Raw genomic sequence first — 27,672 nt, 5'->3', positions numbered from 1 at the left:
TACCCGTCTGTCTCCGGCCAATCCAAAGCGAATTTACGAAATGTGGCTATATTGGCCAACCTAATTTGGAATGTTTACGCCAATCGGCCGGGGAGGATCTCATCTGCTTGTCAAAACCCTTGGAAACAAACATTACGATCGGTGTTGTTAGCTGTTTCTTCCTTCGAACATCTGTCAGTCACCTTCAAATTTCTTTCTCGTTCCCATTACTTATATGCTTAAATCATGTCTTCTAATAATCAACAAGTCGCGCTCACGAACACCTTTCGCTCTTATAATTCCAAAGTCCCAATGTTTCTGCAAAAGCTGTATATGTGGGTCTGATACCAGTCTCCCAAGGTCTCACTACAGAAACTAATATCGCCCGTCGTCGCTAGGATTGTCGACAAGGAAGAGACAAACGATGTAATTTCATGGTCTCAGGATGGGGAGTCGTTCTTCGGTGTGTATCGTCGGGTTTACGTTGTTTCACCGCGCTGAGTTGTCGCGGAAGTTCACGACCATGAACGTCTCGCAAGGGAACACCTGCCCCAGTGGTTCAAACACAACAAGTTTGCTTCCTTCGTTCGACAACTGAACATGTACGGATTTCACAAGGTGCCTCACCTACAGCAGGGCGTACTGAAAAGCGAAACGGAAGCAGACCAGTCTCAGTTTATACATCCGTATTTCCAGCGCGGGAAGGAGGATCAGCTGATATTCATTGAGCGGAAGAAACAGACGAAAGATCAGGCTACCATCGAATTCGAGCCAGCTGACCCTTCTGTTCCTCCGACGTTTCCTTCTGGTCAAGCTCTCGACATTCCTGCTATTGTCAGCGGCATTGCCGCTATCAGACGACACCAGACGACGATATCACAGGATCTGAGCGAACTTAAGCGCTCAGATCAACTGCTGTGGGAGGAGGCTCTGCAGGCTCGGAACCGATACAAGCAACAACAGGATACTATAAATCGCATTGTCAAGTTTCTAGCCAACCTTTTGACTCAGCTGGCAAGCTCCAGCGGCAAGGAAAAGGACTCGGGTCATCCACGAGATTCTCCCCATGGCATCGTTCCGCTCCAAACTCCACGTCTTATGATTGAGGACAAACGTAGAGACCCTGGGGGAAGTAAGGTTGGGATAGTCGAGATGGAGGATGAAGACGCGAAGGACATGGCTCCGTCTCCAGCTTGTAATTTTTTTCTCGATCATGTTAGGATATGTTATCTGACCTTCTCTCTTCCAGCGGTGAAATGCCCGACCGTCGAGACACCTGATTCTACCGTGCAGCGGTCGTCAACCACCTCTGAGGCAGTTTCTCCACTAATCTCCGAAATCTCTTCCTTCGCCACCCCAGCGGTAGACCTCGAATACCCCCCTTCCCCTCCCAATCTGAATAGCGTCATCGGTATAGGACCGCCCGACCCCCAACCCGCTTCTCAAACCGAAATTGATCGACGGGTGCCAACCCCTTCCCTAAACGGCATAAATCTGGAAAATTTGTCCACATCTGATTGGGACCTGATCTCCTCGATGCTCGGCCCGCTCGTCACAGACCCATCACAGAACGACTACTCCCACCTCCCCATATTTGATATCGGTCAATCTTCTCCCTCGCGACTCCCCCTCACCGGCAGCGACTACTCTTCCTCCCATTCACCACCTTGCGACGGCCTCGACCCCCAGAGCCCTGGCGCCCTCCAAAAGCAGTTTCGACATATCGGGGACATTGACCACGCAGTGGAGGCGCTCAACGGTGATATCGATTCTCTGAGCAGCGTCTTGGGGATTTCCCCCGCCGGCAGCCAACAGGTGGACACGAGCGGGATGCCGGATATCGATTACAGCTCCTTCCTCAATTACGCGACACCTCCACCGGTTGATATTGCTAATCCGCTTCTGGATGAGATGCAGTCGTCTGATAGTGCGCCGTCACCGGTGAACAACAACCTTCGCCAAGGGTCGCCTTTCGTTCTTGCACAACCGCCCGCTGTGCGCCAGCGTTCTGTGGATTCTGGTGGTGGGGGTACCGCTGAGCAAGACAGTGCCCCTGTTCCTGCGACTGTTCCTGTTCCTGCGACGGCTAAAGGGCGAAAACGGAAATCGGATGAGACACAGCTGGACCCGCCGCCACCACCCTCAGCGGCGCCGAAGCCCCCCGCGACGTCAGCGGCACCACCAAGACGGGGAAGGAGAAATCGATAAGTTTTGTATCACGTAGTTGATTGAAGGAGAGATATATAGCATACTTGTACAGCACTATAGATCACGCTTTTGTATTAATCCAGCATCAAATCATTGTAACGATATAAATAGGTGGCAATATAGCTTTGGAGGACGGCCCGTGGAGACGAAAGAGAATGTGGTATACGCAAGAACAGTTGTAGAGACAAACAATATGTAGGCGTAGGGAGATTTACGGGAGGAAAACTTAAATAAGGAGTAGTAGGTATTGCATACGGTTTTCAAGTCATGATGGCGGGGGAGAAAGCGGCTTGGGAGGCAAAGGCGGTGGAGCGGCGCCATTGGAGGACGGCGCGAAAGGCTTCATACGAGGTTCGACTGCACTCCCTAGGCTGTTCCCATTAGGCAGCGGAAGGGTGTCGTCACCATCACCACCATCATCCAGGGCCAGCGACGCATCCTCGCGGACCATCCTAGACACACGTGCGTCCTCTTCCTGAGTTTCCTGGATGTACTCCGCCGGAGGCCGGGGCATCAGCGGAGGAGGAGCAGGAGGAGCAGGAGCAGACGAAGAAGAAGAAGAACCCGACGCGATATTACTCGGACTGGCGGCCTGGTCTTCCATCGCGTACTTGGCTTTCAACATCGCCTTTTCCTCCGCGGCGGTCATGATCCTCGAACTCGAAGTTGGAGGCGCAGGAGTCGGCCGTGGGGAATGCGGCGCACCTGTTGATATCGAGCGGGGTAATGTGGCAGGGGGAGGAAGACTACTCCCGCTCCCGCTCCCACTAGCCATGGCTATGGCCATGGCATCCTGAGCCTCGAATCTCCGGCGCAGGAGTTCTTTCTCGGAGAGGCCTGAAGCGTATAGAGCTGCTGCTGCTGAGGTCGCACCCGATGCGAAGGGAGGCGGAGATCCATACGCTGGTGCTTCGTCTATCGAGGGCGGGGGCGGGCTGTGCGGTTGAGATGCTTCCATCGCCCGACGCATACGAGCCTTTTCTTGCAAGGCCGACTCGAACCCTGGTGAAGACGAGCCTGCAGCCGCCTCAAACGGGGGCGGCTCATCATGTGTAGGAGGAGAAAGTCTTGACGAAGAGGGATAGAGAGAGTCGTACGCAACCGGCCCTGGCCCAACACCGTTGACTAGGCCAACATTTTGGGTACGGTCCACAGCCTCTTTGGCTTCATTGTATCGCTTCAGCGCTGCCTTCTCATCAGCCGCGGACGGGTATTGAAGGATTCTGCCGCCGGAAGTGGTCTTCTTTTCGCGCGAGCTTGTAGCTGAACCGGCACCGTTCATTAGCGATTTCGATATGGATGGGTTTCGGGTAGGACGAGCGATATCGCTGGTTGGAGAGGCGAATTCGATACCTTGTGTTCTTTGTACAGCAGCCTGGGCGGCGAGGAACTTCTCTTCTTCTGCAGTGGGCCATGGATTATTATTTGCCGGTGATCGCGGTTGAGGCTGAGCAATGGGCGGTGGACTGTGACGTGAAGTAGTCGGCGTCTATTATATATTGTCAGACATACGAAGAAGACTACCGGGCAAATTATATACTTACCGGTGAAGGCGTTCTAGCCACGACACCTTGTACCTGTTCAACTCTAGCTTTGGCACGATGATACAGCTGTTTCTCGTCCTCGGCAGTAGGCCAGGCACGCCCACTACCAGAACGTTTCCGGCCATTGGCACGGGGAGCATCCGGTATCTCCGAAGGTGAAGCATTGGTGATAGTCAATCTTGTACTAGTGACTGTACCCGAGGACCCAGGCCGTCGTGAGCCTGTTTCCTTTTCCCTTTCCTTTCGGTCATCTTCAGTACTATTGGACTTTGAAAATGTGGTTTTGTGCCCGTAGCCAGCACCATAGCCAAATTCGTCCGTCTTCACATTCACGTATCCATTCGTTCGAGGCTGGGCCGACGAAGAAAAAGTGCTTGCTACGGGTGATTTGATAGCTCCTGTGTCTGGTTGAGAAGGTCGACCGCCGTAGCTCTGTGACTGAGTAGGTTGATGGCGTGTCGCGGGAGATGGTTCTACAGACGTAATAACAGAGTGCGGCGTCAAGAGGGACAGACCAGGAGCTGGTCCGATACGCCTATTGAGTTTGTTAGATGAATGGGATAGATGCTGATGGTTTGCTGCCTACCGTATGGCTTCCTGCGAAACACTCCTACGTACCGTATATCAGCTATGCTGAAACGAAATGATGCAATCGGACTAACCTAGGCCAGTTAGACATGATGACGGGAAGATCCATCACTAGAGGGTGTCCCGTGCCCATGATGGCCTTGACGCACAAAACATAATTGATATCAATATGCCTAGCCGAATTAAGTGTCGTGGTAGTATGACTCGGAGAAATAGTAGATGAGAGTTCTGCTTTGTGCTGCATGCCTCCCATAAGAGTCGTATTGATGGCAAACTTGTTTTCGAAGATGTTGCCAACTCGCGTTGTTGGCGTAGTTTTTCGGCCCCCGGTGAATGCTCCCGCGCGAAACGTTCTCGACTCACGAATCGAAAGCTCGAAGCCTCGAAGGATCACAGTCTGAAGGTTATCAGACCTGACCGTGGCGAATACTGCAACACGATCGCCAGGGCCATAGCATGTCTGATGACGCTCAACAGTCAAAGAGACACCATCGAGCTCAACACGTCGGACGTCGGTCTGGCAGTAGACTGGCCATGTAGAGTGCAGATCGTGCTTGTCAATTATGATTTCGGTTTGAGTCGATGCGACATTTGACTTTCTTTTCCGCAAGAAGCCACTATAGGAAGCTGAGAAAGACACGCGAACGAACGGCCATGACACAGCACACGCACCGTTTACCTTTCGTACACACGCTGGCAATGAGTTCATACTTGATCCCCACTTATGCAACGAGGTCAGTGACTCATTGGAAGCGCAGTATAACTCGTGCTCACCACGCCCCTCCAGAGTGAGTGTCGGCGGAATGGACTCTGGTATGCGTATATCGAATGGGAAATCCGACTGCAAGTATATGCGCCCATGAGCAAAAAAAAAAGCACAGCGATAAGATTGGATTTGTTCGACACACCGAATTCAGTACCTGCCACTCCTCTGGTGCTGTCCAAACGTTGACCGGACTTGGTCCAACATAATCAAAAAACGTATTTTCTCCCGTCATTGGAATCTGCTCGACTCTGCGCAGCTCCACACGGAGCCATTTTGCTTTGACCCCTTGAGGTCCGACTCTGACCTCGATAGCCTGAATCCGACTGTCAACGCGGTAGTTCCGGTAGCAGCATCCGCAGGGCACTCACCCCCTTTACTGCAGCCTGTGGCCTGTCTGTGCCTCCTGAAGGAATGCCAGGGTATCCTAAGAAAGAAATGAGACGCGATGCTGGCGAATACCAAGAACGGTGGCTGACCATGGACGAATTCGACGTTCGGAGGCTGTCGAAGGGTGCTACACGTCGAAATGAGCAATATTCATGGCGCCGTCGTCGTCGAGCACACTCACAGCTTCACTTGGGACATGGCCCTGCGATGGCGAGAGGGAAAGGTGTCACTGCCTAGCCTGATGATGCGAGTGGGGATCGTGCCTTAAGACGAAGCGCCCCCTCCGGCGATCTTCGGGCCGGAGGCGCGCTCCCACAGAACTTTCATTTTCTCGGTTCGAAATATCGCACATCTTATTCAGTCTCAGTTTCTGTCCCCCTCCCCCCCCCCCTCTGCCGTATGAAGCAGCTCTGAGCAGAGAAAATCTGCCACCGGCCACTTGAAACGACTGTACTCGGGTGATATACATCGGTTGTTTCAAATCTATCCTTCAAAATTTATACTAGTGCTTGATCCGTGTTGCCGTCAATAACTATAGGGAGTTCGAGTGTGATAAGGGAACTGCACTCTTTATACCTCTCCGTCTCTGTGCTACAGGAAACACTCAGGATCTCGTCGTTGGTGTAGAATCGCTGAATTCAGCAAGCAGGATTGCTTCTGTTATAAAAGCAGTAGAGACACAACAATGAGGACTTCTGTGCTATAACAAGTTCACACTGGGAGGTAAGTAAACACCTATGTGCAACAGTACATTTCAATGACAATTGTCTGTGGGGCACTAGCTACTCGTAGACCTTCACAGGAAGTATAGAAGACAATTTTGAACCAAGGAATCGAACCTGTCTTGGATAGGTTGCACATCTCGTAACTGTCTAATTCATGGTAGATAACTGTCGATATCAAGAAGCCGCTATGCCTCTTGTTACGTTGTCTGATAATAAGCGGTAGCACTAAAACTGACAGTACGCGCCAGGTCCTTTCAATGGCCCCATCTGCTTCGTACTCGGCACCAAGAACAAAACAGACCAAATCATGTCTACCACTGAGGAAGGGCCTCGACTCGAACGATGTGATGGCTCAGATGAGAACTAGGCTGAAAATCAGAGACTCGAACCAACGGACGATAAAATGACCATGAAAGCGGGATAGTTCCCCTTCGCTACCCTGAGAAAAGTAAGTTCCGCTCTATCCCCTTGATGTCCAGTGCCTAACGACAAGGCAAAATCTCCACGGATAACGAGTTCCGGTTGCTCAGTCTCGTAGAAGGGTAACCTACTTTCGTCTATCTCATGCTTCCCCTCCTCCTCAGGCTCCTCACCCTCGTGCGAACAAATATCACTCATCGAGGACCAGCACTGATAATATCTCTCTTTCCATCCATGTGCCGTCATTATCGGTAGTTCTTCTCCACAGGGTGATCTCCACCTTTGCTTTGCCTCCTTCGCCCCTCCTTTCTGTTACCCAAGGTACCACCCACCCACCTTTGCGTCTCTTGGCGCTGCTGTTATGGTGATCACTTTTCAACCTCGCAGACTCTCTGTAACAGCATGCGCAGACATCCAAGCTTGCTTTAAATGGACACCTTTTTCGTCCAGGGCGATGGGGAACAAAACCGGGGCACAGAATTCATATTCCCGACTTCCCAAAACCATGTGCAGATCCAATTTATTTATTTATTTTAACCATCGCCGCCAACCCGTTTTTGCAACGGAAAAGCTAAGCGCTCAAGGAGTGCTGAGAATCGATGGATGACTCACTCCCATCTGATGATTCTCCTCTTGGAACTTGCAGCGTGGACCCCTCCTGCTCGAAATTCAAGATGTACTGCACCTCTTTTACAGCACACACTGGACATGATGGGATAAGTGAATATATCAAGCAGGAGAGCATTTTCATTCCAGAATGAAAGCCATATAAGAGACAAATGAAAGCCATATAAGAGACAACAAGAAGTAGAGCATACATTTATTAGGAAACAAGACTGAAACAGGCGCACAAAAAAACCTCTTTTCTTCGGAAAGGCGCTTCAAAGCCTAGTCTAATCACACGCCGATCTCTTTGACTTTGGGTCAGAAACATAGATAAACTCCGCGTTCCAGAACGCGTGATCATGGGTGTAAAGAGATACCAGCCGGAGCCGTTCAAATGCTACCTTCTTCGGCAGTGCTTTATTGTGGTGCTTTGAAGTCCTCGTGGCTGGAACCGACATGTGCATGATATGATAATGCTTCTTGGCGACTTGTCGAAGGAGCCCGTAGCGAGTGACGCGTCCATGCGCGCACCGAAGGTGGATAGTTTCCAAGGCAGTCGGGTACCCATTGACCGCTATATTCAAGAAAAGTGCGTCGGCATTGGACGGGTTCACCACCTCGTCGTCGTCCACCAGGGAGAAACCGTCGGGAGGATCCAAAACATCGCGGAGGAGAACGCCACAGCCACGCGACCCTTGACCTGGGAAATCAACTGCAACGCGGCGATCCGTGAAGACAATGAAGGACGACGCTTGGTAGGGTTGGATTGGCGCGGGCTGTTTGACCGCCAACGTCGCCGTTCCCTTTCGAAGCTTCTACAGAAAGTGGGCATGGTGAATGGCTGGATGTGTAAGAACAGGAGAGGGACCTACAAAGCTTTCTTCATGCATAAACTGGAAGTGAGCACAAACGTTGGGGCAAGCGACTTGAGGGTCGACCTGTGCAAGGATGATCAGGACAACGTCCCAGTACAGAGCGCGGTCACAAATCCGCTTACCTGACGGCCATGGTCGAATATGAATGGCCGGGCTTTCCTGGGTTTGCCATTCTCATCCGTTGGCATTACCGACCCTCTATGGCTGACATACGGCACAATCGCGACGGGCTTGTCCGGGAGCTATCAGAATGATCAGCAAAGAAACCGGAAGCCATGATTTGCAACTTACGATTCGAACCCCTCCTTTTCCCGGGGAATGTTTCCACTGACGTGGCACAGTGGTTTTCCAAAAGTCGATGGAATGCTTCCTCGGAGGAGTTTCCGGCTAGTCAACGAAGGACATGAGGAGAAGAATTTACAGGCAGGACGAGAGCTTACGGAGCCGTCGTAACCTGAAAAGGTATTCGGGGGAGTCACAGGACGTGGGGGTTGACTAGAATTAGCTCGACTGGCGTGGTAGGTGGAGCCTGGCGCTTCGGGCCTAACCCGTGTACGAGGATGACGATCAGGTCCAACTGATCCCGCCTACAAAACCGTTCAATTGCAGCCGCAGACTCGACACGAAGGATTACTCACAGTAGGCTGTTCATCAACAGAGATGGTCGACCCATGATCGAAGGGGTTAGTAAAAGAGAGCACAGGACCCATACTCATGTAGCCGGGTTGGTGGCTAGAGTGTGGGGCTTCGTGGCTGGAGCGTGGTGCTTCATGCCTTCGCGAACGGTGGTGACGATGGGGCCCAGGCGACCCCGCCTACAAAAAAATGTTCATTAGCCACCGTAGACTCTCGTTACAGGATTACTCACATCAAGCTGTTTATTAGCGGATTGGTCCTTGACCTGCTTTCTGAAGTACTCCGCGAGGAGGAGGCCGTGTGGATCGTAAGGATTCACATTCGCTGGCATAGTGGAGAGATGAAGTGAAAATTGAAGTAAAGATCGGTGAAATTGGTGGTAATGAGCAGTGGGAAGACAACCAGGCCTTCAATGTAATAGACAAATGGAAGAGTGATGAAGAAATCAGGGAGTGAAGGGGTTCCCTTTTATACTCCTGGCCATTGGTTCGTGTCACCATTGAAGGCACGTAGATGTTTACTTTGCGTCGTCCAGATAATGGACCGGCTTGGACGAACCAATGTTCAATGAAATCAGATTCTGACCCTGAGATTGACAAAGAACACGACAAAATACTTGCATTGTTCGAACTGCACCCGTAGCACAAGCCAAGGAGTGGCCCAACAGTCGGCTTTTGGTCGAAGTCAAGTGAACTACTATTATTAGTCACTTCGTGAATTCCACTTGGTGCAGGAGAAGCGGTCGTAAAAGAATAGAATAGAGCAGAAAGAAATGCGTACTGCCCCATGATCCATCCAAGTCACCTTTCCTCATTGTTCGGAATCATCCATCTAGTCTTGCCATGTCCTGTCACCAAAGCCATAATAAGGGGGGAACAATGAACAGCACGGGAGGCATTGGCCAGTGCCACTACTACTGTTGCACTTCCAGCGACACAGATCCCCACCATAAAGCGTGAAAGCAAGTCGTTTATATACAGAAGAAATACACGGGAATAAAAAGACGAACCAAAGCAGAAAGCATATTAAAACTTGTATTCCTTTCCCCTTCTTCCATCCCTATCACGATCCCTGTCCCGTTCCATCTTCTGCTTTTTCTTTGCCATCTCCTTCGCAACCATGTCCGAGAAATCTTCCCGTCCAGCCCCAGGTACGCCGGCATTTCCACGCGAATGAGCATCGTATTTCCTCCTCAGCTCCTCCTCCGACATGTTCTCTAGATCACCTGCATCGATGGAAACATCGACTCCATTAGCCTTGCGCTAAAAGTAGATGACATTAGGTATCATACACCTAAGAGGGACAGAATGTTCACACCTTTGTTCCGCGTTCATCACCCAAAACAGGAATAGGCGCGCCGGCCACAGCACTGACGTCGTAACCACGCTCGCTTCCCATCAGCCCACGGACAGAAGTCTGCTTCTCGGGAACAACTTGATACAACGACCTTGGTCCGGACTCCATGGCCTCCGACACAGTTCTTCCAGAGCTCTTGCGAAGCTCGAGGAAGTCAGGTGTTTCCAGACCACCAGCAATCGTAGACACGACGCTAGCCATTCCTGAAGGCGTTTCTGTGCCTGAAGGTGTCTGAAGACCGTCAACAGGCGCGGGCTCTGTTTCCTCCTCCTCGGATTCTTCTTCACTTTCTTCGGATTCTTCCTCTGTACGTGCAAGGTCAAAAAAAGCGGTGATATGAGGTTCGAAATTGCTTGCCTTCCTCAGGTTCGAGCTCACCCCAAGGCTCCTTATCGATGGGTTCGCCCTATGCAAAAGGTTCCAGTTGTTATTATGCGATAAGAGAATGGGGACTTACACTGATGTCCGATATCTTGGGAAGCACGCCAAAGACATCGCCGTACAGGGGCCGATTGTATTCATCGAGCGGAGGCTTCCCCCATCCACCAGGATGGAAACCCCATTGTGCCCTAAGAAGTGGAGGTCAGCAGGAGCCACAGAGACGCAGCAACACCCACCCTTCAGGTATAGGTGCATTGAGACCGGGTATGCGCAACGTAGGATAACTAGGCGGAGGCCCGAACCTTTGCATGCTAATGAGCCAAGGTGGCGGGGCAAGCGGAGGAATTGAGAGAGCTTCAACCAATTCAGGCGATAAATCCCCCGGACGCTTCTCCTTCAGCGACGTCTCAAACTCCTTGCCCTCGTAGTACCTAAGAAGAACATGAAATCGTCAACGCGGCTCTTGCCAGACGAAACGAACACTTACATTTCACCGAAGCCAGTAACTAGTGGTTTCGTCTGGAACTTGAAAAAAGCATCGTGCAGTTTCTGATAATCAATGTCCACTTTACCCATCTTCGGCTGGACACGCTCTCGAGTTTTGGCTTTCAGAGACATGTTGGCTTCCTTTTCCTTGACGGCGTCCCGCATCGTCGCGATGCCCGTGTCGGCAATGTAGGAAGGGAGCTGGAATGGCGGCTTTTCGATACCACGCTTGCCTTGCAGGTAATCTCGTTTCGCGCTCCAGTGTATCGGGATGGGGATGGTGTTCCGGTAACTTTTGAGGTGAAGAAGCAACCGCGGGTCGGCAGCTGTGACGTCGGTCCACTCGACGACTTCAGGCTTCTTCACCAGTTGTTTAAGCTCCGCGACCGTCAGACGCGCCATCTTTCGCTGCTTCTTCTTCGACAACGGTTTCTGTTCTGCGTCCGAGTCGCCCTCAGAAGGCATGTCGTCATCGGAGTAAATCATTTCTCCCTTGGTATTTTCAGGGTCCCTTTTCTGCTTAATGGCGCGAAATGAGAAATGGAATTGAAGCCAGAGGGACGTGACGCACTACTGATTCATCAGGCGGTAGCTGAAAACGGGCAAAGACGTCGGAAAATGCTTCGAACGCAGTACCGTCCAACTGCTCAGGTACGTACTCAACATTGGCTAGCACTTTCTTTGGTTCCTCTTTTTTATCTGCTTCGGTGTCGTTCTGCTGCTCCTGTGGAGAAATCAACTACTGTTTCCAGTCGCAGCCAGGTGACGTACATTGGTTGCTGTTGCTGTCTTTCTCTGCCTTTGCTTCAGCCGCCGAAGCTGGTTTTTGGATTTTATGGGCTTCCCATTTGCCTTCAGCGTTCCGTTGACTGTTATTACCTCTTCTGGTTGCGCGACCATCAAGACCGTCGGGATAGTGATGGAGGAGTAAAGGCAAAGAGGCGTGTGAATGGATTGACTTTTCCGTTGCAGAATAATCAATTTATTTATTTATTTATTTCTTCCGTTTGCCTTTGTATACTGGAAAATAAGCGACAATTTTCGCTTTCCATTACTGTGCAAGGAGACCATATCATCAAGAACCCTTGGACCCCTAGTCGTTTTGAGGAATGTTTTCATAGAAATGGAGATGCCACCGTCCTTGCCATCACCAGGGCGGCCATTTCTCCTGTAGACCACGGCTTTCCTTCAAGATCAATCAATAACCTTCTTCAAGGACTTGGAGGCCTCTTGATACGAAAAATTGAGGGTAATTATAACGATATCGTTGGGTTTCCGGCTGCATCTTTCCTCACCTCTTGGACCTTTTGGTTGAAGAGCAACCTGATTTTCTGGATGTGTCATGTAAGTAGTCCAACGCAGACACCTATTCTCAGCCACAGTCATCACACCGCAACTCAGAAGAAACGTCTATTTTCACCGTCATCCCCAGGGGACATTGATCCACGATTGACAGGATTTTTCACTCAAAAGAGGCCTAATGGTGTCTATTGCAGCCCGTAGCTAGCTATACCAAGCGTGCTGGCATTCCATGTTCTTTATCGCCGTCTGCTTCACAATATTATGCCGGTTGATACCATGGACTCAGGCCATCCTAACCGACAGCGCCGATCAGGACGAGCTCGAGTCTAACCTGTGCTTGGCCGATCTGATAGATTCGCCCGAGGGTCCTCGCCCCATCCGTTTTCTAGGTCTGAATGTTGAATGGTACTGTGACTGTCTGTTAGTCAGTACTTCGTAACGCTGGGTGTTTTCTGTGCTTCGATAATGTCCAATGAGTCCAATAAAAACATCCAGTACATCACCGGGCATGCGCGTAGCAATAGTGGTTTGCCTAACGGCAAGCAAGCTGTAGGGATCTCTGATGGCAATAAAGAACTTCCTAATTCCATCGTTTCCATCTTGGTTGCCCTTGCTGCTGTTCGACCATTCCTTTCGTTAAGACCGTAATTAATCGTCGGCTATCTCTGCCTTGTCGGGGTCCATCGTCCTCTTGGCGGCGTCTCGGCGGTCGTCCCACACAACTACTAGGCGGCGTTGGACCATACGCGGACACTAAATGATCATCTGCCGCGTTGATTTAATGGCATTGGCTTGCATTCGCTTCCCTATATAAACTTGTCCGATACGACCACCTCACCCCCAGAGCTGGTTCTCTACACACACTACTACATAACCTTCATAAGCCCGGTGCTTAATCTACCACAACTGCTGCCATCCACCATGCGCCTTTCTTCTGCTAGCTCGTTCTTCATCATCTGCACCCTCTATTTCTTGCTGGGTGAATGTCGGTTAGTGTTCCTTCTTTCAAGAAGGGAATCATGTTTTCATTTTGTGTACAAGACCATTGGATGAAGCCACGGAAGTAGCAGAATCCCATTCATCCGCGCCGTCCAGTCGGTTGACATCACGCCACCAACTCGAAGGACTCATCCCTCGAGGCAAACAATCGAACGCTAACTCCGGCTCTACAAAAGATGGAGGCGGGAACGCTGGTACTGGGGGGTCAGGTTCAGGCGGGCAGACAAACGCTAGTCAAGGCTCTTCAACAAATTCCAAGAATAAAGAATGTCAGGAGATAGATGATGATGAGGTCCCAGACATATGATGAGGCCGCGAGCATTGCGCTTGGCGTTACGTTCAGTAGTACAGTTGTAACTGAGGATCTTATGTATTCATTTGTCTCTGCATTTCCTTCAAATCCATGAGACGGTCTTTGTTTGCCTCTGAGGATATCACAGCGAGATGAAGGATTGTAGTCTGTGGCGTATTCTGTGCCTGGCGTTGACCAGTTATTTATCTACTAGTACTACTGTGCGCTGTTGCATCGCTGTGCCTTTGCATCTTGAACCGTATCCATGACCTCAAGAAGGCTCTGGGAGCTTAATCCTGATTCCTGCTGTAAAGTGCGTATGGTGTTTCCGTTTCATTCTCGCTTGCCCGGACCAATTGTCTGGGTGGACAAACTGCACTCCACTTGCTTGACAAATGACTCCAAACTACCTCATTCTACAAGTCCATTTCCCAGGTGCTGCTGTTGAGTGTTATGTACAAGATCAATACTTATCCACACTGGCATGAAAGAAGAAAGGACTGAGTTTAGGAAGAGGCAACTAAAGAATAAGAATGAATGGGCTAGCGTATGCGGAGCTGATACCATTTATAAAGGCCCAAAAAACTATACACCCAAAAAGTCAAATGTACACATTTTGAAAGTAGGAACACAGACAGATAGACAGAAAACTAGCCACTCCCAATAGTTTGCTGCAACTCAAAGACCGCCAAATGGAAGTCTTCGCTCGTTCACAGCAAAGAAAAAGGAGGCCCACCCAGCCAGAGTGGCCAAAGTGGGACAGGAAAATATTTAGACGGTGCATAAGCCTGAGCCTATACAAGCCGTAGACACCCTCTGGGGACAGGGTCGCCGTGCTATGAAGGATCTCCACGGCCCACAAACCCGGGTACCTGAAGGGGCTTGTGCCATCAAGGTAAGTATGAGGTGTTTCGATGTTTGCGCTGGACTTTTATACAGAGCGCTCGCGCACGGACCAAGGGCCGGGTTTGGCTCTTCCGCGGATGTTTCCGATGATGCTTATCAGTTCACTAAAACAAGGCAGGCTTTGGGCAGGCTTGCTCATTGTCATATATGCACCTTATCGCTACAAATTGGCTAGAAAGGGAGAGAGAAGAACAAAATTTCCGTTCCTTATCGTGCCCATAACCAATTCAAACTTGAACCTGGAGAAAAATATAGCTTTGCAGCACTAAGATTGGGTTTGAGATGTGATTAAAACAGCAGGCATTCGATACCTTGCATTTGCTGAAGACCAACAGCTCTTTATCAACATCTATGGGCTCGAGGGTCCTCGGCAAAATAATATTGGGTTTCTTTGCAAATAATTAAATAAATAAGTATTTTGATCGAAGATCGCGTTTATCCGGGCCGTAGCTACCGTTGCGTGTCTTATTCAGCTCTCACCATGAGCGACGTTATCGCCAAGTCCCCACAGACAGACCCAGAGGCTCAGCCTCTCTTGGATGCTCCTCAGCTAACATACGATGCAGCAGAGCCTAGCAATGGTATTGTCAAACAAGAGCGTAGTTGGAAGCACATATTATTTTATGTGTTAACCACGCTGCTGGGTGTTGGCGTCTTGGCCATCTTCATCAAAGGCTTTATCGATGCTGACGATGTAACGGTATGTGCATTTACCTTTTAACAGCTCCACGTTTCTTACAATGAACTAGTTTGATTTCAAGAAGGCACTGAAGGCTGCGATAGGTGGGGGATTGAGCGGTGCTGCTGGTACGACCTCCGTTGTACAACATCTTGTAGCTTTTCTTCTAATCTGTTATGCAGCTATGGTTCTGCAGGTGCTGACTTTAATGGTAAGATATACGGAAGTGTCAGTGGCCGAAGCTGACAAGCATTTCGGCAGCCTATTCGCACCGTTATGAACTACCAATACCGATACGGGTCTACGACGAGCGAAGCCATCGTCACCTTATACAACGACGGCGGGTGGACACGCTACTACCAAGGGCTCGCCGCAGCTCTTATACAAGGCCCCGTATCTCGCTTTGGCGATACTGCAGCCAACACCGGGATTCTCGCCCTCCTCAGCTCGAATACGTACATGAAGGATCTTCCGCCGCACATCCAAACTATATTCGTCTCCCTTGCAGCCGCTTCATTCAGGATCATCCTCACCCCCATCGATACCGTCAAAACAACTATGCAAACCCAAGGCAAACCAGGAATCCGCATTCTGAGAACTCGCGTAAGCCCCCAGAACTCTCGCGTCATCTTATCTCATAATGGCACCTATTTATTATATATATAGGTCAAGCAATACGGAATCGGCTCATTGTGGTATGGTGCACTCGCCACCGCAGCAGCCACGTTCGTGGGGAACTATCCTTGGTTCTCTACTTACAACTTCCTTGACCAAACACTGCCTCCGCCTACCACTTTTGTGGAGAAGCTTTTTCGGCAGGCCTTTATTGGTTTCTGTGCCGCTGTCGTCTCTGACACTGTCTCGAACTCCCTGCGGGTTTTGAAGACCTACCGCCAAGTCAACGAGACGCGTATCGGGTATATAGACGCTGCTCGTGCCGTCATTGCTGTGGACGGGTTTCAAGGTTTGTTCGGCCGAGGACTCAAGACAAGAATCATCGCGAATGGCCTGCAGAGCATCATGTTCTCCATTCTATGGAAGTTGTTTTTAGACTTGTGCGTATGAGAGGCTATGTGGTCGGGCTTTTCAACTAATTCCCTTTCAACAGGTGGAACCGTAAAACAGAAGGATAGTTATGAGCTACAGTATATATCCAGTAGGTAAAAATAGTCTGGTCGTGAGAAGCTGCGGGGATATGGCACCAGCTGAACTCATTCGTCTTCATATGAATCTGTTTCCGCTGGCAATGGCATTGTACGCGTTCAGCCTATTAGGCCATCACGTGAGGTTGAGTTCGCCGCGGCGGGTCGAGGTGGCGGATCACCTGCGGCTGCATGCCGTGACATGTATCAATTGCTGTCAGTGTATAGGCAGGCTTATTGTGATGTAGGCGCCAAGTCTAAGATACGAATCTCTGGAAACTTTGAATGTACTCGCATCTACTCGCGCCGCGGTCCGACGGTTTCACGGTCATCTAGGGAAACAGCTTCCCGGACCTCAGGACACAATAGCTTGCTTATTTTTCTTATAGTCGTGCTTGTCATCCCCTACGTCATAAGCCAGAAATTATGCTAGGAAAGACGCAGCGTGAGCAGCGGTCATTTGCCCGTCGTGAGGACCTACGGCAACAGAGGCGGCTCATTCAGTTGAGCGTGCCCAGTCTCCCAAGGATACGGTTTCACAGCACCCTCTGTATTCCTGTAGGATTTTATTTTTATTTTCCTACCAAGTGTTATAATGCATCTGCAGCCTTACATAGTTCTAATATTCCATGTCCCTCTGTTCGGCCTCTCCTTTGAAATCGTAACCTTTCAAAGAACATGAACTACGGACTGGTTGCCACAGTTCCAAAGTACATGTACATTGCCTGCTACTACCAAAGCTGTTTTTGATGTTATCATGTAGCCTGTAGTACGAGGTTTAACGGTAGTATCTGAAGTGCGCCATACCAGTACCATTCATATGAGGTTCCGAGAATCAGTGTAAGATTTGTGGACAGTTTGGATACACAGAATAAAGCGTGCCTTGCAAAAGACAGTCGTTCTTCTACAGCGCCCTAAGGCGCAAGGCGCAGACATGACAGGTGCGATAGTTGCAAATACCTGATGTGTTCTGCGCGAATCCAGCATGAGGCGCCGTCCCCAGTCTCTTCTTGGGAGGAAACCTTTCCGTGCTCGAGCACTGTTTCTTCGTCCGTATGTTTCACTCTGTAGGTCCAGGTCCAGTGTCCTTACTCGTATCTGCATTCCGCGATTTGTTTTCTCCATGGTCCTGCGAGCTCCTTTTGTTCCTCCTTGCGCGGTGTCGGAGCATGTATACTGTTACATGACCACTGAGTACTGAATGCCGAGCGCTGAGCAGTGAGTACGAAAATTCCATGGATGGTCGAAGAGAAAGTAACGGGAAGACATACAGGGTAACATTTTTCTACGCCATCAAATACTCAGTCTTTCTTCTCGCGTTTCACTCTATTTCACTCATCAAAGCTCTCGTATGATGGTAGATTCAGGTAAAGCTACAACAAAGAAACAGTTATGAAGGTGCGTCGACTCTGGCTACTTCGTATCGAATCAATACCCAGGAATACATCTCAAGTTGCATATCTCTATCGAGGATGTTGGCAACCAAATCGCTCCAACAGAAGTCCTTTCTCCCTCACTGAGTGCGCGAATTTTGGGAGCCCTTGGACCGCGGACCGGTGCGTCCTTACGCATATAGTGCGCAGACCAAAGTCCCAGTATTGGAATCACAGGTCTTACAGTGAGGTCCTGTGCTAGTAATTTTGGCTTCACGCTTCTCTCGGCACTGATTATGTGTCCTTTATCAATTTTGCACCAGCAAAATGCGCCAAGTTCTTCCACATGACCCATCACTGGATCACAGGGAAATACACGGAGAGTCGAGCGGATTATATATATCCTTTCTTACTTCAAGGGATTATGTCCATTTCATGTGGTATGGTACGTACACGACACACAGCAGTGCATTTTAGCCGGTGAATAGGCACCATGTATGCATTATTCGCAAGTTCATGGTCCCGTTATATCTTATGAGAATGTTTAAGTTAAACCTCGAGTATAGCTGGAAACCGATGACCTGCTCCCTGTGCGAGTCTCTTAATGACATGGGGCGCGCATCACTGCCATCTGTATCGGGCGGTGCGCGGTGACAATTGGTTAATAGAAATATAGATCTCCATCCCAGCATCTACATCAATTGGTCAATGCGTGATAGAAGGTGCATTGCAATTATAAATAATGCGTCCATGAAGTTCGTTCGGATCAGCAATCCTTCGAGTTTTGTGATGCCCTGGAAGTCGAAAATGGAGTTTCCGCGTCCGCCGAGGGTTCGGGTTTGGACCATGCTCTAACAGCTTGGAGTTCGTACTTCAGAAACACGTACATATTTGAATGTAAGTGAACCATGATGACTTACCGCTACGTTGGCCTTCATTTGTAGTCCAGTTTGCGGGGATGGGGCTGTGGATGCAGAGTAGGCTATATGCTTGATACTCAGTTTATCGATCATTGACTGTACTTTTAGAACTTGTCTTGGCATCTACAATGCAACTTCTGACTCCTACACGAACACCAACATCGCCAGTGCAGGTCGATCATGGTTTTGGATAGAGTATGTTTATTGGTCTTGCAATGGGCCCCCAATCTCATATTCTGCACAGATGCAATGAAATTGGCTTCCTTGCAGTACAATCTTATTTTTCTATAGGACGGACCTCCACAAGGACTTCCAGCCATCGTTTACACGTCCACTGAAGTCTCCTTATTATTTAGTATGTTCCTTCACTGCAAATTGTCGAACTGTCTAAACATTCCAAAAATAGCAACAGTGCTCGTACATGTTCCTCGAAACTTTTCCCACACCTCCGTAGCAAAGACCAATGAGGCATATGAAGGCTGGAACGGGAGGACCAATAGATTCTTTTTTGCTAACGGTATATGTGTGTGGTTTATTCTTATGCCAAATGCCATTACTCACAGAAGTTGATCAGGAGATCCTTGGAGAGACGCGACAGTATGTGCTCAGATGGTCAATATCCCCAGCACTGCCTCGCAGCCCATTGGGCTGGAAGACGGATTTCATTGTCCTGATATTTGGACCGCAAATGGTGCGGTTGACCCTACTGTTTCTGCTGTCCAGAAACAGGATCTGGAGTGCTTGGTTGCAAGAATGGACGCCAGACCAGCACCACCGCCGCAGAGGCAGAGGCTCTGGTAGCTCCTCGAAGCTTTCTTCAAGATATTTGACTGGCCAAAGGAGAAACTTGTGAATGCTTTGTTCAGAGGGCCAGGTACGAGAGTATGAATGGGTAAGAATAGAACAAATTCTGTAGTAAATCCTGTTTGAATAGTTCATGTTAACATGTAAGGTCCGAACTTCAAATTGACTCCTTGTTTATGGCTCTGAGTAATGGTAAAAGAACATTTCTGGAGAGTCTTCTGCCGATTGTTTTGTGAGTGGCAGCCGTTGCGCGACGCGTTGTTTAAGTTCTTTAATTGGCCTTCGGCTTACATACCCAGCCGGCGGCCACTGTGAGTAACCGGGTCCGGCATCTTAAACTTGGCCCACATTTCTCAACAAAGGATTGTTACTCAAAGAAATACCCCCGCTTTGCCAAAAATGGTTCTTTGGTACAAAGCTAGAGCAAAGGGCGAGGTCCTAGAAAGGAGCAGCTGGATTCGACTACAGAGGGGTCAGTAAACTTGTATTTCATGGTTGACCGTTACAATTTCTTTTGCAGCTATGTAAGTAATACTACTTTGTTGGCATCGTTGTGTTCAAGCTCAAGTTCTCCGGCCAGCCCAAGGATTCACTTGTCACCATGCCCCCAATAATGGTCAGCTGAGAACACGTTGTCGAATTGCAGATTTATCATCAGCATCTGCTCCAGCACCTGAACATATTCTCGAGCTGATTCTTGTCATTGTCAATTTCCTGACGTCAGACAAACAGTCTGGTGACTAGATTCTCAGAGTCATAGCTGAATCCGTCGGGCGAGCATGAATCATTTCTCAGCGCGACACAAGCCTACTAGAAGTTTACATTCGACGCCCTTTCTCGCGTTGGTCTTCGTGCCTTCGATACCATTTGTGATTTTGACATGATGCTCATTAGTCTGAACAGATGGAATGCGGATTATCTTCTGTGCGAAAATAGACTCGCTACGAATGCTGTTACCATACGGACCGATGACCACATGTCCTTGAGTGGGCGTACCTGCTCAAGCGCCGAGATTTGCCAGTTAGGCGACCTTCATGACTTACTCCGGATCTTCGGATCCGGCCGTGGTCTGGACACGCTAAATTCTCGTTATCTTACGAGGTTTGCTTAAGGATTCCTTGCTGCTGAGGGGCTTGCCGTCGTCTCAAACGCCCAGCCTCGTCACTGATTATTATGTTTTGCTGCTTCGAAAGTGTGTCCAGCACGCGGAGGAGGTGTGGATTGGATTTCGGTTCTGCCGCAACTCAATACTGATGGGGCATGATCATGATAGCCTCCGCAGAATGGAATTAGCGAGGCTTCCTTGCGGCCCAGTTCATACATATTACTGCCAAGACGTTTCGATGTATGTGGTGATACCCTACCTCGTCCTCCAGCTTCATCCTTATCATGTCTTGTCATTCTTTTTACCAGCTCAACGCTTTCCAATTCTTACAGCTTTTCCTTCTTTTCTGTCTTTTCGTCCTCCTTATCATCGATATCGCCGTACACGTTACAACGAGGTGGCGTTCGAATAGTCTTTCTGGTGCGACATTTGCTCCATATCGTAATTGAAAATCTTGTAGTGACCTGTATAATCTGCGTGTAGCAACCCAAGGGGAATCAAAGAATGTAGCCAACCTGCCAAAAGCGGCTCCCGACGCACGCGTATCACAGCAGCGACAATCCGAAGACCCGATATCGGATTCGAAGCACGACGATGCTACCGTCGTCCGAACTTATCGGGGTCCCCTACCCGTTGACCAAGACAACCTTTCGCGTCTAGACCTGCGAAAGAAACTGTCTCAAAGCACATTTTCTCACTTCTCCGAGCGGCTCGTTTTTACGAACAAACTATGGGCGCAGAACACAACCATCCTCCAGCTCCGTCGTGATCTACTTTGCACTGAGGGTGTCAGCCGGGCCAATGCCTTCAATGCTTTCCTCGACCGCCTTGTGCTTTCCAACACCATCTGGCGACAGCGGGAGCAGATCACCTGCTTGAAGGACGAGCGCGACAAGATCAAGGGTTTGCGAGTCAGATCTGTTGTTTCTCTGTCCAAATCGCTTGCGTCCCACCAGCGCAAAGAGTTGCTCACCAAGCGACTGGTGGTCGACCTTATTGACGAAGTCAGAGCGAGCAAGCGGGAAACGATGATATTACGGGAGGAACACGACAGAGAGGTGCGGAAGATCAACGAGCTGTGGGTGAAGGATTATAGAGGGATTGTGGATGAGGTGGAAAAATCTCGGCTCGCTGAGAGCGCGAGGGTGATCCAGCAGGAGATTTCTAATGACGTCGAGCAGGAGTTACGAGACGAGCTTAGCAACTGTAGGAAGGAGGTGGAAAGGCTGAGAGGCCAGATTGCTGAGTACGAGCGACTGATTGAAGGACTGTGGTCGGACCTTCATGGGCAGGAGAATCCGCCTATTTGACGTGACCTAGTACCGGTACTACCAACGATTGGTGGGCGTGCAAAGGCGGGAGCAAGAGGTTATTCAACACTCCATTCACTCCTCTGCACACTCAAGCTACTGGTCCTCTGACAGACATGTTGAAGTAACCCATGTTGGCAAGTACACGCTGTTTGAAGGCCCACTTTCTAGGCTATCGGAAACCGTCTCGGCTCCCACCGATGAATCATTTCGGGAAGGCTCTATCGCGCCATTTCCGGTGATGGTGAACCTACACTTGGCTGGAGGTTCTCCAGGCGCACCAGGAAGTTCGACAGAAACATGAAGTTCCATCTTCCCGAAGGTCGAACTTATAGGTTCACTCGCCTCCCGCTGTTCGGGTTGGATAGAAGGGGAAATTCCTGGAACGGACATGCTGGTTGGTGGTAACTGCAGGAGAGTAATTTATTCGGATTGTATGTACTAGTACAGGTAGAATACTAAACGGTCTATTATCTGCTTACGTGTATATGCTTTGTGATAATCTTATGGGGACTTCTTTAATTTTATCTAATTGTTGTGTCGAAGGTCCGCTTAACTCCGCGTCGCTTTGCACGTATACGACGACAACCACGAAGCGACGACGTTGATGACAGCGTCGTCGTCTACAACAATAATGCCTCTGCACAATAGCGATTGTTGGCTTGTTGCGATGGGTGCTTGGACCGTTCTTAAAGGTCGGACAATGTTGTAACTTGTTGCTGTTGCTAATACGCGCTTGAACTTGATGCTGCTGTTCAGTTGGGCCATACCGTCTTACCTCTCTAACATTTTGCTTCGCAACAAGAATTCCCAACTTCCCAAAGTCTGCTATATCCAGCGACTCCCGTTTGACATATTTGTCGAGCATGTATTCCCCTTGCTTTGCATTGAAGAAATACTCCGCCTCCGAAGGGTTCGTAGCCAGTTTACTTGGGAGAAAAAAAAAAAAAAAAAAATCCGCGTTGACATGAAAATTTATAGGTAAACCGGATGTTCTTCCTGTTGACTCATGAGCCTGTTATCTGGAAGCGCTTCATGGCACGTATGAATATACCAGTTCCCCCCTTCCGACCCACGTTCCAGTATGCCTTACGAGATACCGATTTTGAGATCGAGCAGATGATCACACGCGCTATTTCTGTGGACGATAATTTCAGGCGACGGCATCCCAGTGTCGCCAGTCGGTATCGAGTCCCGGTGTACTCCCAGATATTCGAACTGAAGTTGGTGTTGGGGGGGAAGTATCTCGTCGCCTCCGTCGTCAACCACGTGTACCGGCAATTTCAGATCGTCATCGTCAATTTGGAGCATCCGGAGGAAGATGGTGTTCGCCCTGTGCTCTACATCCCGGTTCGGGCGCGCGCTTCTCACCTCGATGCAAAGTATATGACCTACCATGGGCAGCCGGGCATCATGGTTTCGTATGTATGCCGGTCATGGAAGAAAATGGATGACGGGACACCAACGGACCACCTGTGAGTCTCTCTGTCTTGCGCGTATATCTGATGCTAAGATTCGTTGCAGGACGGATCTCGATGACTTGACCTACCACGCACCCGTTGACGAAGCGCACCCTATCAAGTACGAGTGCAACTGCTATTTCTCTCCCATGCTCGTTCTGGAGTCGTTGTCGGACCCTTACGTTTTACCGGGAGATGAAGAGTACGAAAGACGGCAATCCGGTATCGAAAGACCTTCGAATCGTGTCATGGCCTTCACCTCTGGGCGGGTATTATATGATCCGTCGCTTTTCGAAAGTGATGGCGTGCCGTACGTCGTAATTACCCAGCAGCCCGATAGAATCATGGTTGCAAACCTGCACACTCACACCACCTGCCTCCTTCTCTGCAGAAGGGCCCCGGGCCACGAAAACCACGTGAGTCGCTCGTGTGCATCTCTCTTTTGTGGTTGTCTGGTATACTTATACTGACGGACATTTTCTAAGCGTTATACCATAATGGCCGTCCGTGTCCTACCAGAACAAAGTCACGTTCTAGTCATCCGAAGAATGCATGGCCCCAGTTTCACTCCCCGGAACGCCATAGAGCTCTACCAAATGCCTGACTCTCAGGCTGGAAGCCAGTCTTTTACTACCGCCGCCGCGTTTGAACGCGTATGGACTCCAGAATGCTATACCCGCAGTTTTCACATTTCTGATCACTACCGGTCTTCGTACGAGAGCGACCATCCCACACGCTGGAACTCGAACGATCCCCCGCCGCCTGTGTCCATATTTATGTCTTCCGCCGCGCCGAACACGATGACGCATTACCATCTCTGGCCTTCGTTGACCAAGTCCAGGATATACGGAACGGCGAAGACGATTGATGTATGGGCGTACACTCTTGGAGAGTCCTGCACGCAGCAATCCCTCCATCGCAGTGACACCGACATCACACGGGTCATCCCTGGAGTCTACCGTTCTCTCGCATGGCACCAGCCTCAGGAAGACCGGTCAATAACGCCCAAAATGACGTCCCTCATGCGATACACAAGCCGCGAGGCGCTCCCCGTAGCGTACGCTTCTCCCACATTCCCGACCGACGAGCCGCTCCTTCGGAAAGGCCGGAAGGGTGTCCCCAAATTCGTCTATGGGCCGTTCCAAGATGTGAACGAGGAATCGTATCCTAATCTCTTCCGCAGGGGTGTCTCGGCGGCGGCGTGGGATGAGAGCATTGGGCGAGCGTGCTTCGTCTCCGATGAGTCCACGGTGGTGGACGTTCTGGATATGGCGTATGTCGTACAGCCAGATGATCGCCTGACGTTGTGGAATATGAATAAGAAACCACAAGCGCTCTCGGACGGGTATAGTATGGCATTGTGAATCGTTGTGTCCGTTACGTTACGATTTTGGTATTTAAGTTGTAGCAGAAGGGACAATGACCCTAGCATACAGAATTTGTAGCTACAGAATTAAACTCAGAAAAAAGGGTAACTTCGCTGTTGCTTCGGCTTTCAATTTCACTACTGGCAACTAGCGCAAGAATGAACTGAGAATACAACCATGGCACCTGAGCTCGGCAGAGATTCCGACGTTCCGCCGGGTTGCCGGATTGAATCTCCGAATCATCCCGGACCGAACTTCCTGTTCCACGTAGATCAATACCACGCATTACTTTGCTATGCACAGCGATGAGCATCCTTTGTCCTTGGAACTTTCCAGCTTGAAGGTGGCTGTATCCAGATTTCAGGTAATCAACTTAAACCTGCCGGGTCATTCTTTATTGACGCGTAGTTCTAAAGGATGAAGCTCACAGCGCCTCCGTAAAACTGCAGCGGCATTCCTTGAATACCTCCAACTCGCACGAGAGACTCATACAACTGGAACGCGAAAATGCCGTACTCAAGTCGGAACTCAATATTCTCCGAGCTAATCCGCATCCAGATACATCCGAATCTCATCCAGCGGTTGTCCAATCGCAGGAATTGACGCTGGCGCTAAGGAGACTGTCGGACAAGTTATCGCTCACGGAGGATGCCCTATTCGAGCGTACGACTGAACTCGCTCATGCGAGTGCGGAGCTCACCAAGGCCAAAGATACTGCAGAAGTGGCGTATGCTTTAGCTGCGAGGATCCGAGGGAGGGAAGAGGACGGTAAGGTTCGGGAGCGGGACCTCGAGAATCAGCTCAGAGAGGCGCAGGAGCACAACAAGATGTCCGATCTTGTCGTGACCGAGTACGCTGATTATGTTCGCTCATTCGATGATGGTGGCAGGACATCATCCATGTCGCCCCGTTTGCCACCAAATACAAGTCTTTCCGAAGCAAAGTCTGGTATTCATAAGTTGTTCGAGGATTTCTCTTCGGAGGCCGAGGAGCTGCAAGCTAGGGTAGATCACCTTGAAGGCGAACTTGCCATTGTGCATTCCAAATATGAGGCGGAGATAAGGAACAAGGAGAACGACAGGGTAGAGCTCGCGAAAGCACAGGCCGCGCTAGAGAAGCTGACGCTGGAGGATAACTCTGCTGCAAAAATGGTGTCAAGATACATGTACGTCGCTTTACTTTATCACGGATATCGATATCCGTCTCTTAAGCTTGTACAGGAAATTTTCCCAAGCGGTGACAAATCGTCTGCAGGCGTCGCTTGTGTTCATGAAGGAAAGGCATGCCGCAACGGTTAACACTCTGAACACGCAGATATCCGTCCTGTCTTCTCAGCTCGAACAGTCCCGTGCCAATACTGAAAAACTGAGACTCGCGCTCGACGAAGTGGGTGGCGACGTCATGCGAGAAGCGTTTGGTCGTCGCAGAGAGATTGCGTTGAGACTTCGCATGGTCGCTCGGGAAGAGAGCATTGAGGAGTGGCTTCGACGATGGGCATTACGTGCTGAAGAAGGTATCGGGCGAGGGGATGACGCGAGCATGCTTTTGGAGAGGATGCTTCGTGATGCTCATGGATTTGCAGCAGGCCTTGATGGTCCCTCTGAGACTATGGGCCGAATCATTGTGGCTGAGAATGCTGTGGAAACTTTGGTCGAAGAGTTACGCATACAAACTGCTCGAAGGTTAGAACTGGAGAAGCTGGTCGTGTTGCCAACTATTCCGGCTCTTCAGAAAAATCTGCCGGAACCTCCAATTTCAGAGGAGAGCGGAGAAGACCAAGAGGAGGAGGTGAAGGCGGCATTATTGGAAGCCGAGGAGCCGGAACCTTCCCAAGACCAATTGAAGACAGTAAGATTTCATCAACCTTCTCCTCGTGTAGCGTCAGCGCCACAGTCTACATCTATTTTCGATGAACTTGCCTCTTCCGAATCTTCATCTTCATCCTCTACTCTAATTACCATGGATTCCGTACCGTTTCCCTCCAAAGAAGAGCCGTTTTTACTTGCAGAGCTCCAGCAGGTCAGCCGACGTTACGATGACATGCAACGGGCCTTCCGTGATTGCCATCACGCACTTCAGGATCTCAAGAATCAACTGTTGGCGACTAACTCCAGCCAGGTTCTTCACACAGCAACGGATCGGCTGAACGACTACGCAGAAGACGCTCAAGTCGAGCTCGAAATCCGCATCGCTGATGAGGCTCTTCTTGCACGTGGGTTTGAGACAATCTTAACCGTTTCTGGAGCGCTCTCAGACAAATCCGGAGAGTCGCGGATTCTGGAGGAGTTCCAGGATCTGGAGGCACAAATCGACGCGTTCGTTTCGGGCTCTGATCCGGCTGTAAAGAAGGCGCAGCAGAACCTCTCACAGAAGCTAGACGACATACAGCATGATATTGCTGCCATCAAACGGGCTTTACATGATCCAGAGCTTCTTTCGCCTATACCCCCATCGCCTTCCCCTGCTACTACTACTGGGTGGATGTCATGGGTGTCCCGCCCCTCGAGCCCTTCTCCCTCTCCAACGACATTCGGAAACGTCATGACGAGTCCGAAGCTGCGACAAGCGCAGCCCATGAACTTCCAGACGCGAAAGGATCCCTACGCAAGTCTGGGCCTACGTGTGTCGATGCCCTCCCTCTCCCCACCTGTTTCCTCGCCGGACCAAGATTATACATGGCGAGAAAGGTTCTTGGAGAATCGGGGACCGAGGCCAAGAACTTTGAGCGCCATGTACAGTCTTGGCCTGGCGAGGAACGCGAGTGGGACACTGCTGGGTGGCGGGTTTATTCCGCCCACTCCTTCACAGGAGAATCATGTGGAGGATGACTCGGAGGAGGATGAAGATGATGTGGAATGAAAGATTGGCCTATGATTAAGGAAATGGAACATTTATAGGATAATTTATTTCATAGATTTATAGTGATTTAGTTGTATCTGAGAGTGTGCATCATATATATATATTTATTTATAATTACAAGTGTTCCGTTATAGTGGTATGAGTCCCTAAGGGACCTTGGCAATCGGAAGTGCTTATCAGAGAGGGCTTCCAGGAAA

The 27,672-nt window shown here is 49.9% G+C and overlaps 11 protein-coding genes across 11 annotated transcripts; 6 read left to right on the top strand and 5 right to left on the bottom strand.

Annotated features, from left to right (window-relative positions):
- The first annotated feature begins 168 nt into the window (after window positions 1–168).
- BT62DRAFT_973740 (uncharacterized protein) lies at window positions 169–2,358 on the top strand. Its single transcript, XM_043189126.1, has 3 exons — window positions 169–314; window positions 378–442; window positions 494–2,358. The coding sequence occupies exons 1-3, from the start codon at window positions 226–228 to the stop codon at window positions 2,185–2,187; spliced, it is 1,848 nt and encodes a 615-aa protein (XP_043036007.1). The 5' UTR covers window positions 169–225; the 3' UTR covers window positions 2,188–2,358.
- BT62DRAFT_385573 (uncharacterized protein) lies at window positions 2,320–5,751 on the bottom strand. Its single transcript, XM_043180742.1, has 10 exons — window positions 5,654–5,751; window positions 5,562–5,599; window positions 5,454–5,509; window positions 5,228–5,398; window positions 5,094–5,160; window positions 4,992–5,040; window positions 4,394–4,936; window positions 4,318–4,341; window positions 3,732–4,266; window positions 2,320–3,676 (listed from the first exon to the last, which is right to left on the bottom strand). Exons 1-10 carry the CDS (start codon window positions 5,668–5,670, stop codon window positions 2,453–2,455), a joined length of 2,724 nt encoding a protein of 907 aa, XP_043036006.1. The 5' UTR covers window positions 5,671–5,751; the 3' UTR covers window positions 2,320–2,452.
- Window positions 5,752–7,152: 1,401 nt separating this feature from the next.
- BT62DRAFT_385568 (uncharacterized protein) lies at window positions 7,153–7,563 on the bottom strand. The gene has a single exon (XM_043180741.1). The coding sequence runs from the start codon at window positions 7,435–7,437 to the stop codon at window positions 7,189–7,191; it is 249 nt and encodes an 82-aa protein (XP_043036005.1). The 5' UTR covers window positions 7,438–7,563; the 3' UTR covers window positions 7,153–7,188.
- On the bottom strand, window positions 7,445–9,412 carry BT62DRAFT_385406 (uncharacterized protein). The gene is made up of 7 exons (XM_043180740.1): window positions 8,967–9,412; window positions 8,737–8,913; window positions 8,539–8,685; window positions 8,390–8,485; window positions 8,221–8,340; window positions 8,096–8,161; window positions 7,445–8,038 (listed from the first exon to the last, which is right to left on the bottom strand). The coding sequence occupies exons 1-7, from the start codon at window positions 9,063–9,065 to the stop codon at window positions 7,511–7,513; spliced, it is 1,233 nt and encodes a 410-aa protein (XP_043036004.1). The 5' UTR covers window positions 9,066–9,412; the 3' UTR covers window positions 7,445–7,510.
- A 347-nt stretch (window positions 9,413–9,759) lies between these two features.
- Window positions 9,760–11,857, bottom strand: BT62DRAFT_922665 (DUF382-domain-containing protein; the record flags this gene model as incomplete). Its single annotated transcript, XM_043184421.1, has 8 exons — window positions 9,760–9,996; window positions 10,052–10,395; window positions 10,469–10,496; window positions 10,548–10,659; window positions 10,708–10,902; window positions 10,959–11,473; window positions 11,529–11,681; window positions 11,729–11,857. The coding sequence occupies 8 exons, from the start codon at window positions 11,855–11,857 to the stop codon at window positions 9,760–9,762; spliced, it is 1,713 nt and encodes a 570-aa protein (XP_043036003.1).
- Window positions 11,858–13,180: 1,323 nt separating this feature from the next.
- Window positions 13,181–13,565, top strand: BT62DRAFT_922664 (uncharacterized protein; the record flags this gene model as incomplete). The annotated part of the gene is made up of 2 exons (XM_043184420.1): window positions 13,181–13,248; window positions 13,301–13,565. 2 exons carry the CDS (start codon window positions 13,181–13,183, stop codon window positions 13,563–13,565), a joined length of 333 nt encoding a protein of 110 aa, XP_043036002.1.
- Window positions 13,566–14,289: 724 nt separating this feature from the next.
- On the bottom strand, window positions 14,290–14,460 carry BT62DRAFT_829763 (uncharacterized protein; the record flags this gene model as incomplete). Its single annotated transcript, XM_043182398.1, has 1 exon — window positions 14,290–14,460. A coding segment is annotated over one exon (171 nt), but the record flags the coding sequence as incomplete, so codon positions are not given.
- Window positions 14,461–14,917: 457 nt separating this feature from the next.
- BT62DRAFT_936057 (mitochondrial carrier) lies at window positions 14,918–16,403 on the top strand. The gene is made up of 6 exons (XM_043187059.1): window positions 14,918–15,156; window positions 15,206–15,263; window positions 15,318–15,346; window positions 15,397–15,738; window positions 15,802–16,190; window positions 16,244–16,403. The coding sequence occupies exons 1-6, from the start codon at window positions 14,938–14,940 to the stop codon at window positions 16,266–16,268; spliced, it is 1,062 nt and encodes a 353-aa protein (XP_043036000.1). The 5' UTR covers window positions 14,918–14,937; the 3' UTR covers window positions 16,269–16,403.
- A 4,221-nt stretch (window positions 16,404–20,624) lies between these two features.
- BT62DRAFT_385320 (uncharacterized protein) lies at window positions 20,625–21,837 on the top strand. Its single transcript, XM_043180739.1, has 2 exons — window positions 20,625–20,899; window positions 20,963–21,837. The coding sequence occupies exons 1-2, from the start codon at window positions 20,764–20,766 to the stop codon at window positions 21,787–21,789; spliced, it is 963 nt and encodes a 320-aa protein (XP_043035999.1). The 5' UTR covers window positions 20,625–20,763; the 3' UTR covers window positions 21,790–21,837.
- Window positions 21,838–22,368: 531 nt separating this feature from the next.
- Window positions 22,369–24,742, top strand: BT62DRAFT_936055 (uncharacterized protein). Its single transcript, XM_043187058.1, has 4 exons — window positions 22,369–22,702; window positions 22,771–23,264; window positions 23,314–23,665; window positions 23,735–24,742. The coding sequence occupies exons 1-4, from the start codon at window positions 22,535–22,537 to the stop codon at window positions 24,611–24,613; spliced, it is 1,893 nt and encodes a 630-aa protein (XP_043035998.1). The 5' UTR covers window positions 22,369–22,534; the 3' UTR covers window positions 24,614–24,742.
- A 153-nt stretch (window positions 24,743–24,895) lies between these two features.
- BT62DRAFT_973724 (uncharacterized protein) lies at window positions 24,896–27,603 on the top strand. Its single transcript, XM_043189125.1, has 3 exons — window positions 24,896–24,980; window positions 25,033–25,781; window positions 25,837–27,603. The coding sequence occupies exons 1-3, from the start codon at window positions 24,912–24,914 to the stop codon at window positions 27,473–27,475; spliced, it is 2,457 nt and encodes an 818-aa protein (XP_043035997.1). The 5' UTR covers window positions 24,896–24,911; the 3' UTR covers window positions 27,476–27,603.
- The last annotated feature ends 69 nt before the right edge of the window (window positions 27,604–27,672 follow it).

Source organism: Guyanagaster necrorhizus (genome assembly GCF_019112545.1).
Source record: "Guyanagaster necrorhizus MCA 3950 unplaced genomic scaffold BT62scaffold_29, whole genome shotgun sequence".
NCBI classification, from domain to species: Eukaryota; Fungi; Basidiomycota; class Agaricomycetes; order Agaricales; family Physalacriaceae; genus Guyanagaster; species Guyanagaster necrorhizus.
Note: the sequence above shows the minus strand (reverse complement) of the source record. Positions and strands in the feature narration are given on the sequence as shown.

Bases quoted from the DNA above. Each gene is read 5' to 3' on its own strand.
- BT62DRAFT_973740 (XM_043189126.1), top strand. From the start codon at position 226: ATGTCTTCTAATAATCAACAAGTCGCGCTCACGAACACCTTTCGCTCT. The intron at 315-377 runs GTGGGTCTGATA...CGTCGTCGCTAG, and splicing joins TTTCTGCAAAAGCTGTATAT to GATTGTCGACAAGGAAGAGA. The intron at 443-493 runs GTGTGTATCGTC...TTGTCGCGGAAG, and splicing joins GGATGGGGAGTCGTTCTTCG to TTCACGACCATGAACGTCTC.
- BT62DRAFT_385573 (XM_043180742.1), bottom strand. The intron at 5,161-5,227 runs GTGTGTCGAACA...ATATACTTGCAG, and splicing joins AGTGGCAGGTACTGAATTCG to TCGGATTTCCCATTCGATAT. The intron at 5,041-5,093 runs GTGAGCACGAGT...TCGTTGCATAAG, and splicing joins ACTCACTCTGGAGGGGCGTG to TGGGGATCAAGTATGAACTC.
- BT62DRAFT_385568 (XM_043180741.1), bottom strand. From the start codon at position 7,437: ATGTATGCTCTACTTCTTGTTGTCTCTTATATGGCTTTCATTTGTCTC.
- BT62DRAFT_385406 (XM_043180740.1), bottom strand. From the start codon at position 9,065: ATGCCAGCGAATGTGAATCCTTACGATCCACACGGCCTCCTCCTCGCG. The intron at 8,914-8,966 runs GTGAGTAATCCT...ATTTTTTTGTAG, and splicing joins CCGCTAATAAACAGCTTGAT to GCGGGGTCGCCTGGGCCCCA. The intron at 8,486-8,538 runs GTAAGCTCTCGT...TTCGTTGACTAG, and splicing joins TTTCAGGTTACGACGGCTCC to CCGGAAACTCCTCCGAGGAA.
- BT62DRAFT_936057 (XM_043187059.1), top strand. From the start codon at position 14,938: ATGAGCGACGTTATCGCCAAGTCCCCACAGACAGACCCAGAGGCTCAG. The intron at 15,157-15,205 runs GTATGTGCATTT...ACAATGAACTAG, and splicing joins TCGATGCTGACGATGTAACG to TTTGATTTCAAGAAGGCACT. The intron at 15,739-15,801 runs GTAAGCCCCCAG...TTATATATATAG, and splicing joins TCCGCATTCTGAGAACTCGC to GTCAAGCAATACGGAATCGG.
- BT62DRAFT_385320 (XM_043180739.1), top strand. From the start codon at position 20,764: ATGTCTTGTCATTCTTTTTACCAGCTCAACGCTTTCCAATTCTTACAG. The intron at 20,900-20,962 runs GTGCGACATTTG...ATCTGCGTGTAG, and splicing joins GCGTTCGAATAGTCTTTCTG to CAACCCAAGGGGAATCAAAG.
- BT62DRAFT_936055 (XM_043187058.1), top strand. From the start codon at position 22,535: ATGCTGCTGTTCAGTTGGGCCATACCGTCTTACCTCTCTAACATTTTG. The intron at 22,703-22,770 runs GTTCGTAGCCAG...GAAAATTTATAG, and splicing joins AAATACTCCGCCTCCGAAGG to GTAAACCGGATGTTCTTCCT. The intron at 23,265-23,313 runs GTGAGTCTCTCT...GATTCGTTGCAG, and splicing joins GGGACACCAACGGACCACCT to GACGGATCTCGATGACTTGA.
- BT62DRAFT_973724 (XM_043189125.1), top strand. From the start codon at position 24,912: ATGCACAGCGATGAGCATCCTTTGTCCTTGGAACTTTCCAGCTTGAAG. The intron at 24,981-25,032 runs GTAATCAACTTA...GTAGTTCTAAAG, and splicing joins TGGCTGTATCCAGATTTCAG to GATGAAGCTCACAGCGCCTC. The intron at 25,782-25,836 runs GTACGTCGCTTT...AAGCTTGTACAG, and splicing joins AAAATGGTGTCAAGATACAT to GAAATTTTCCCAAGCGGTGA.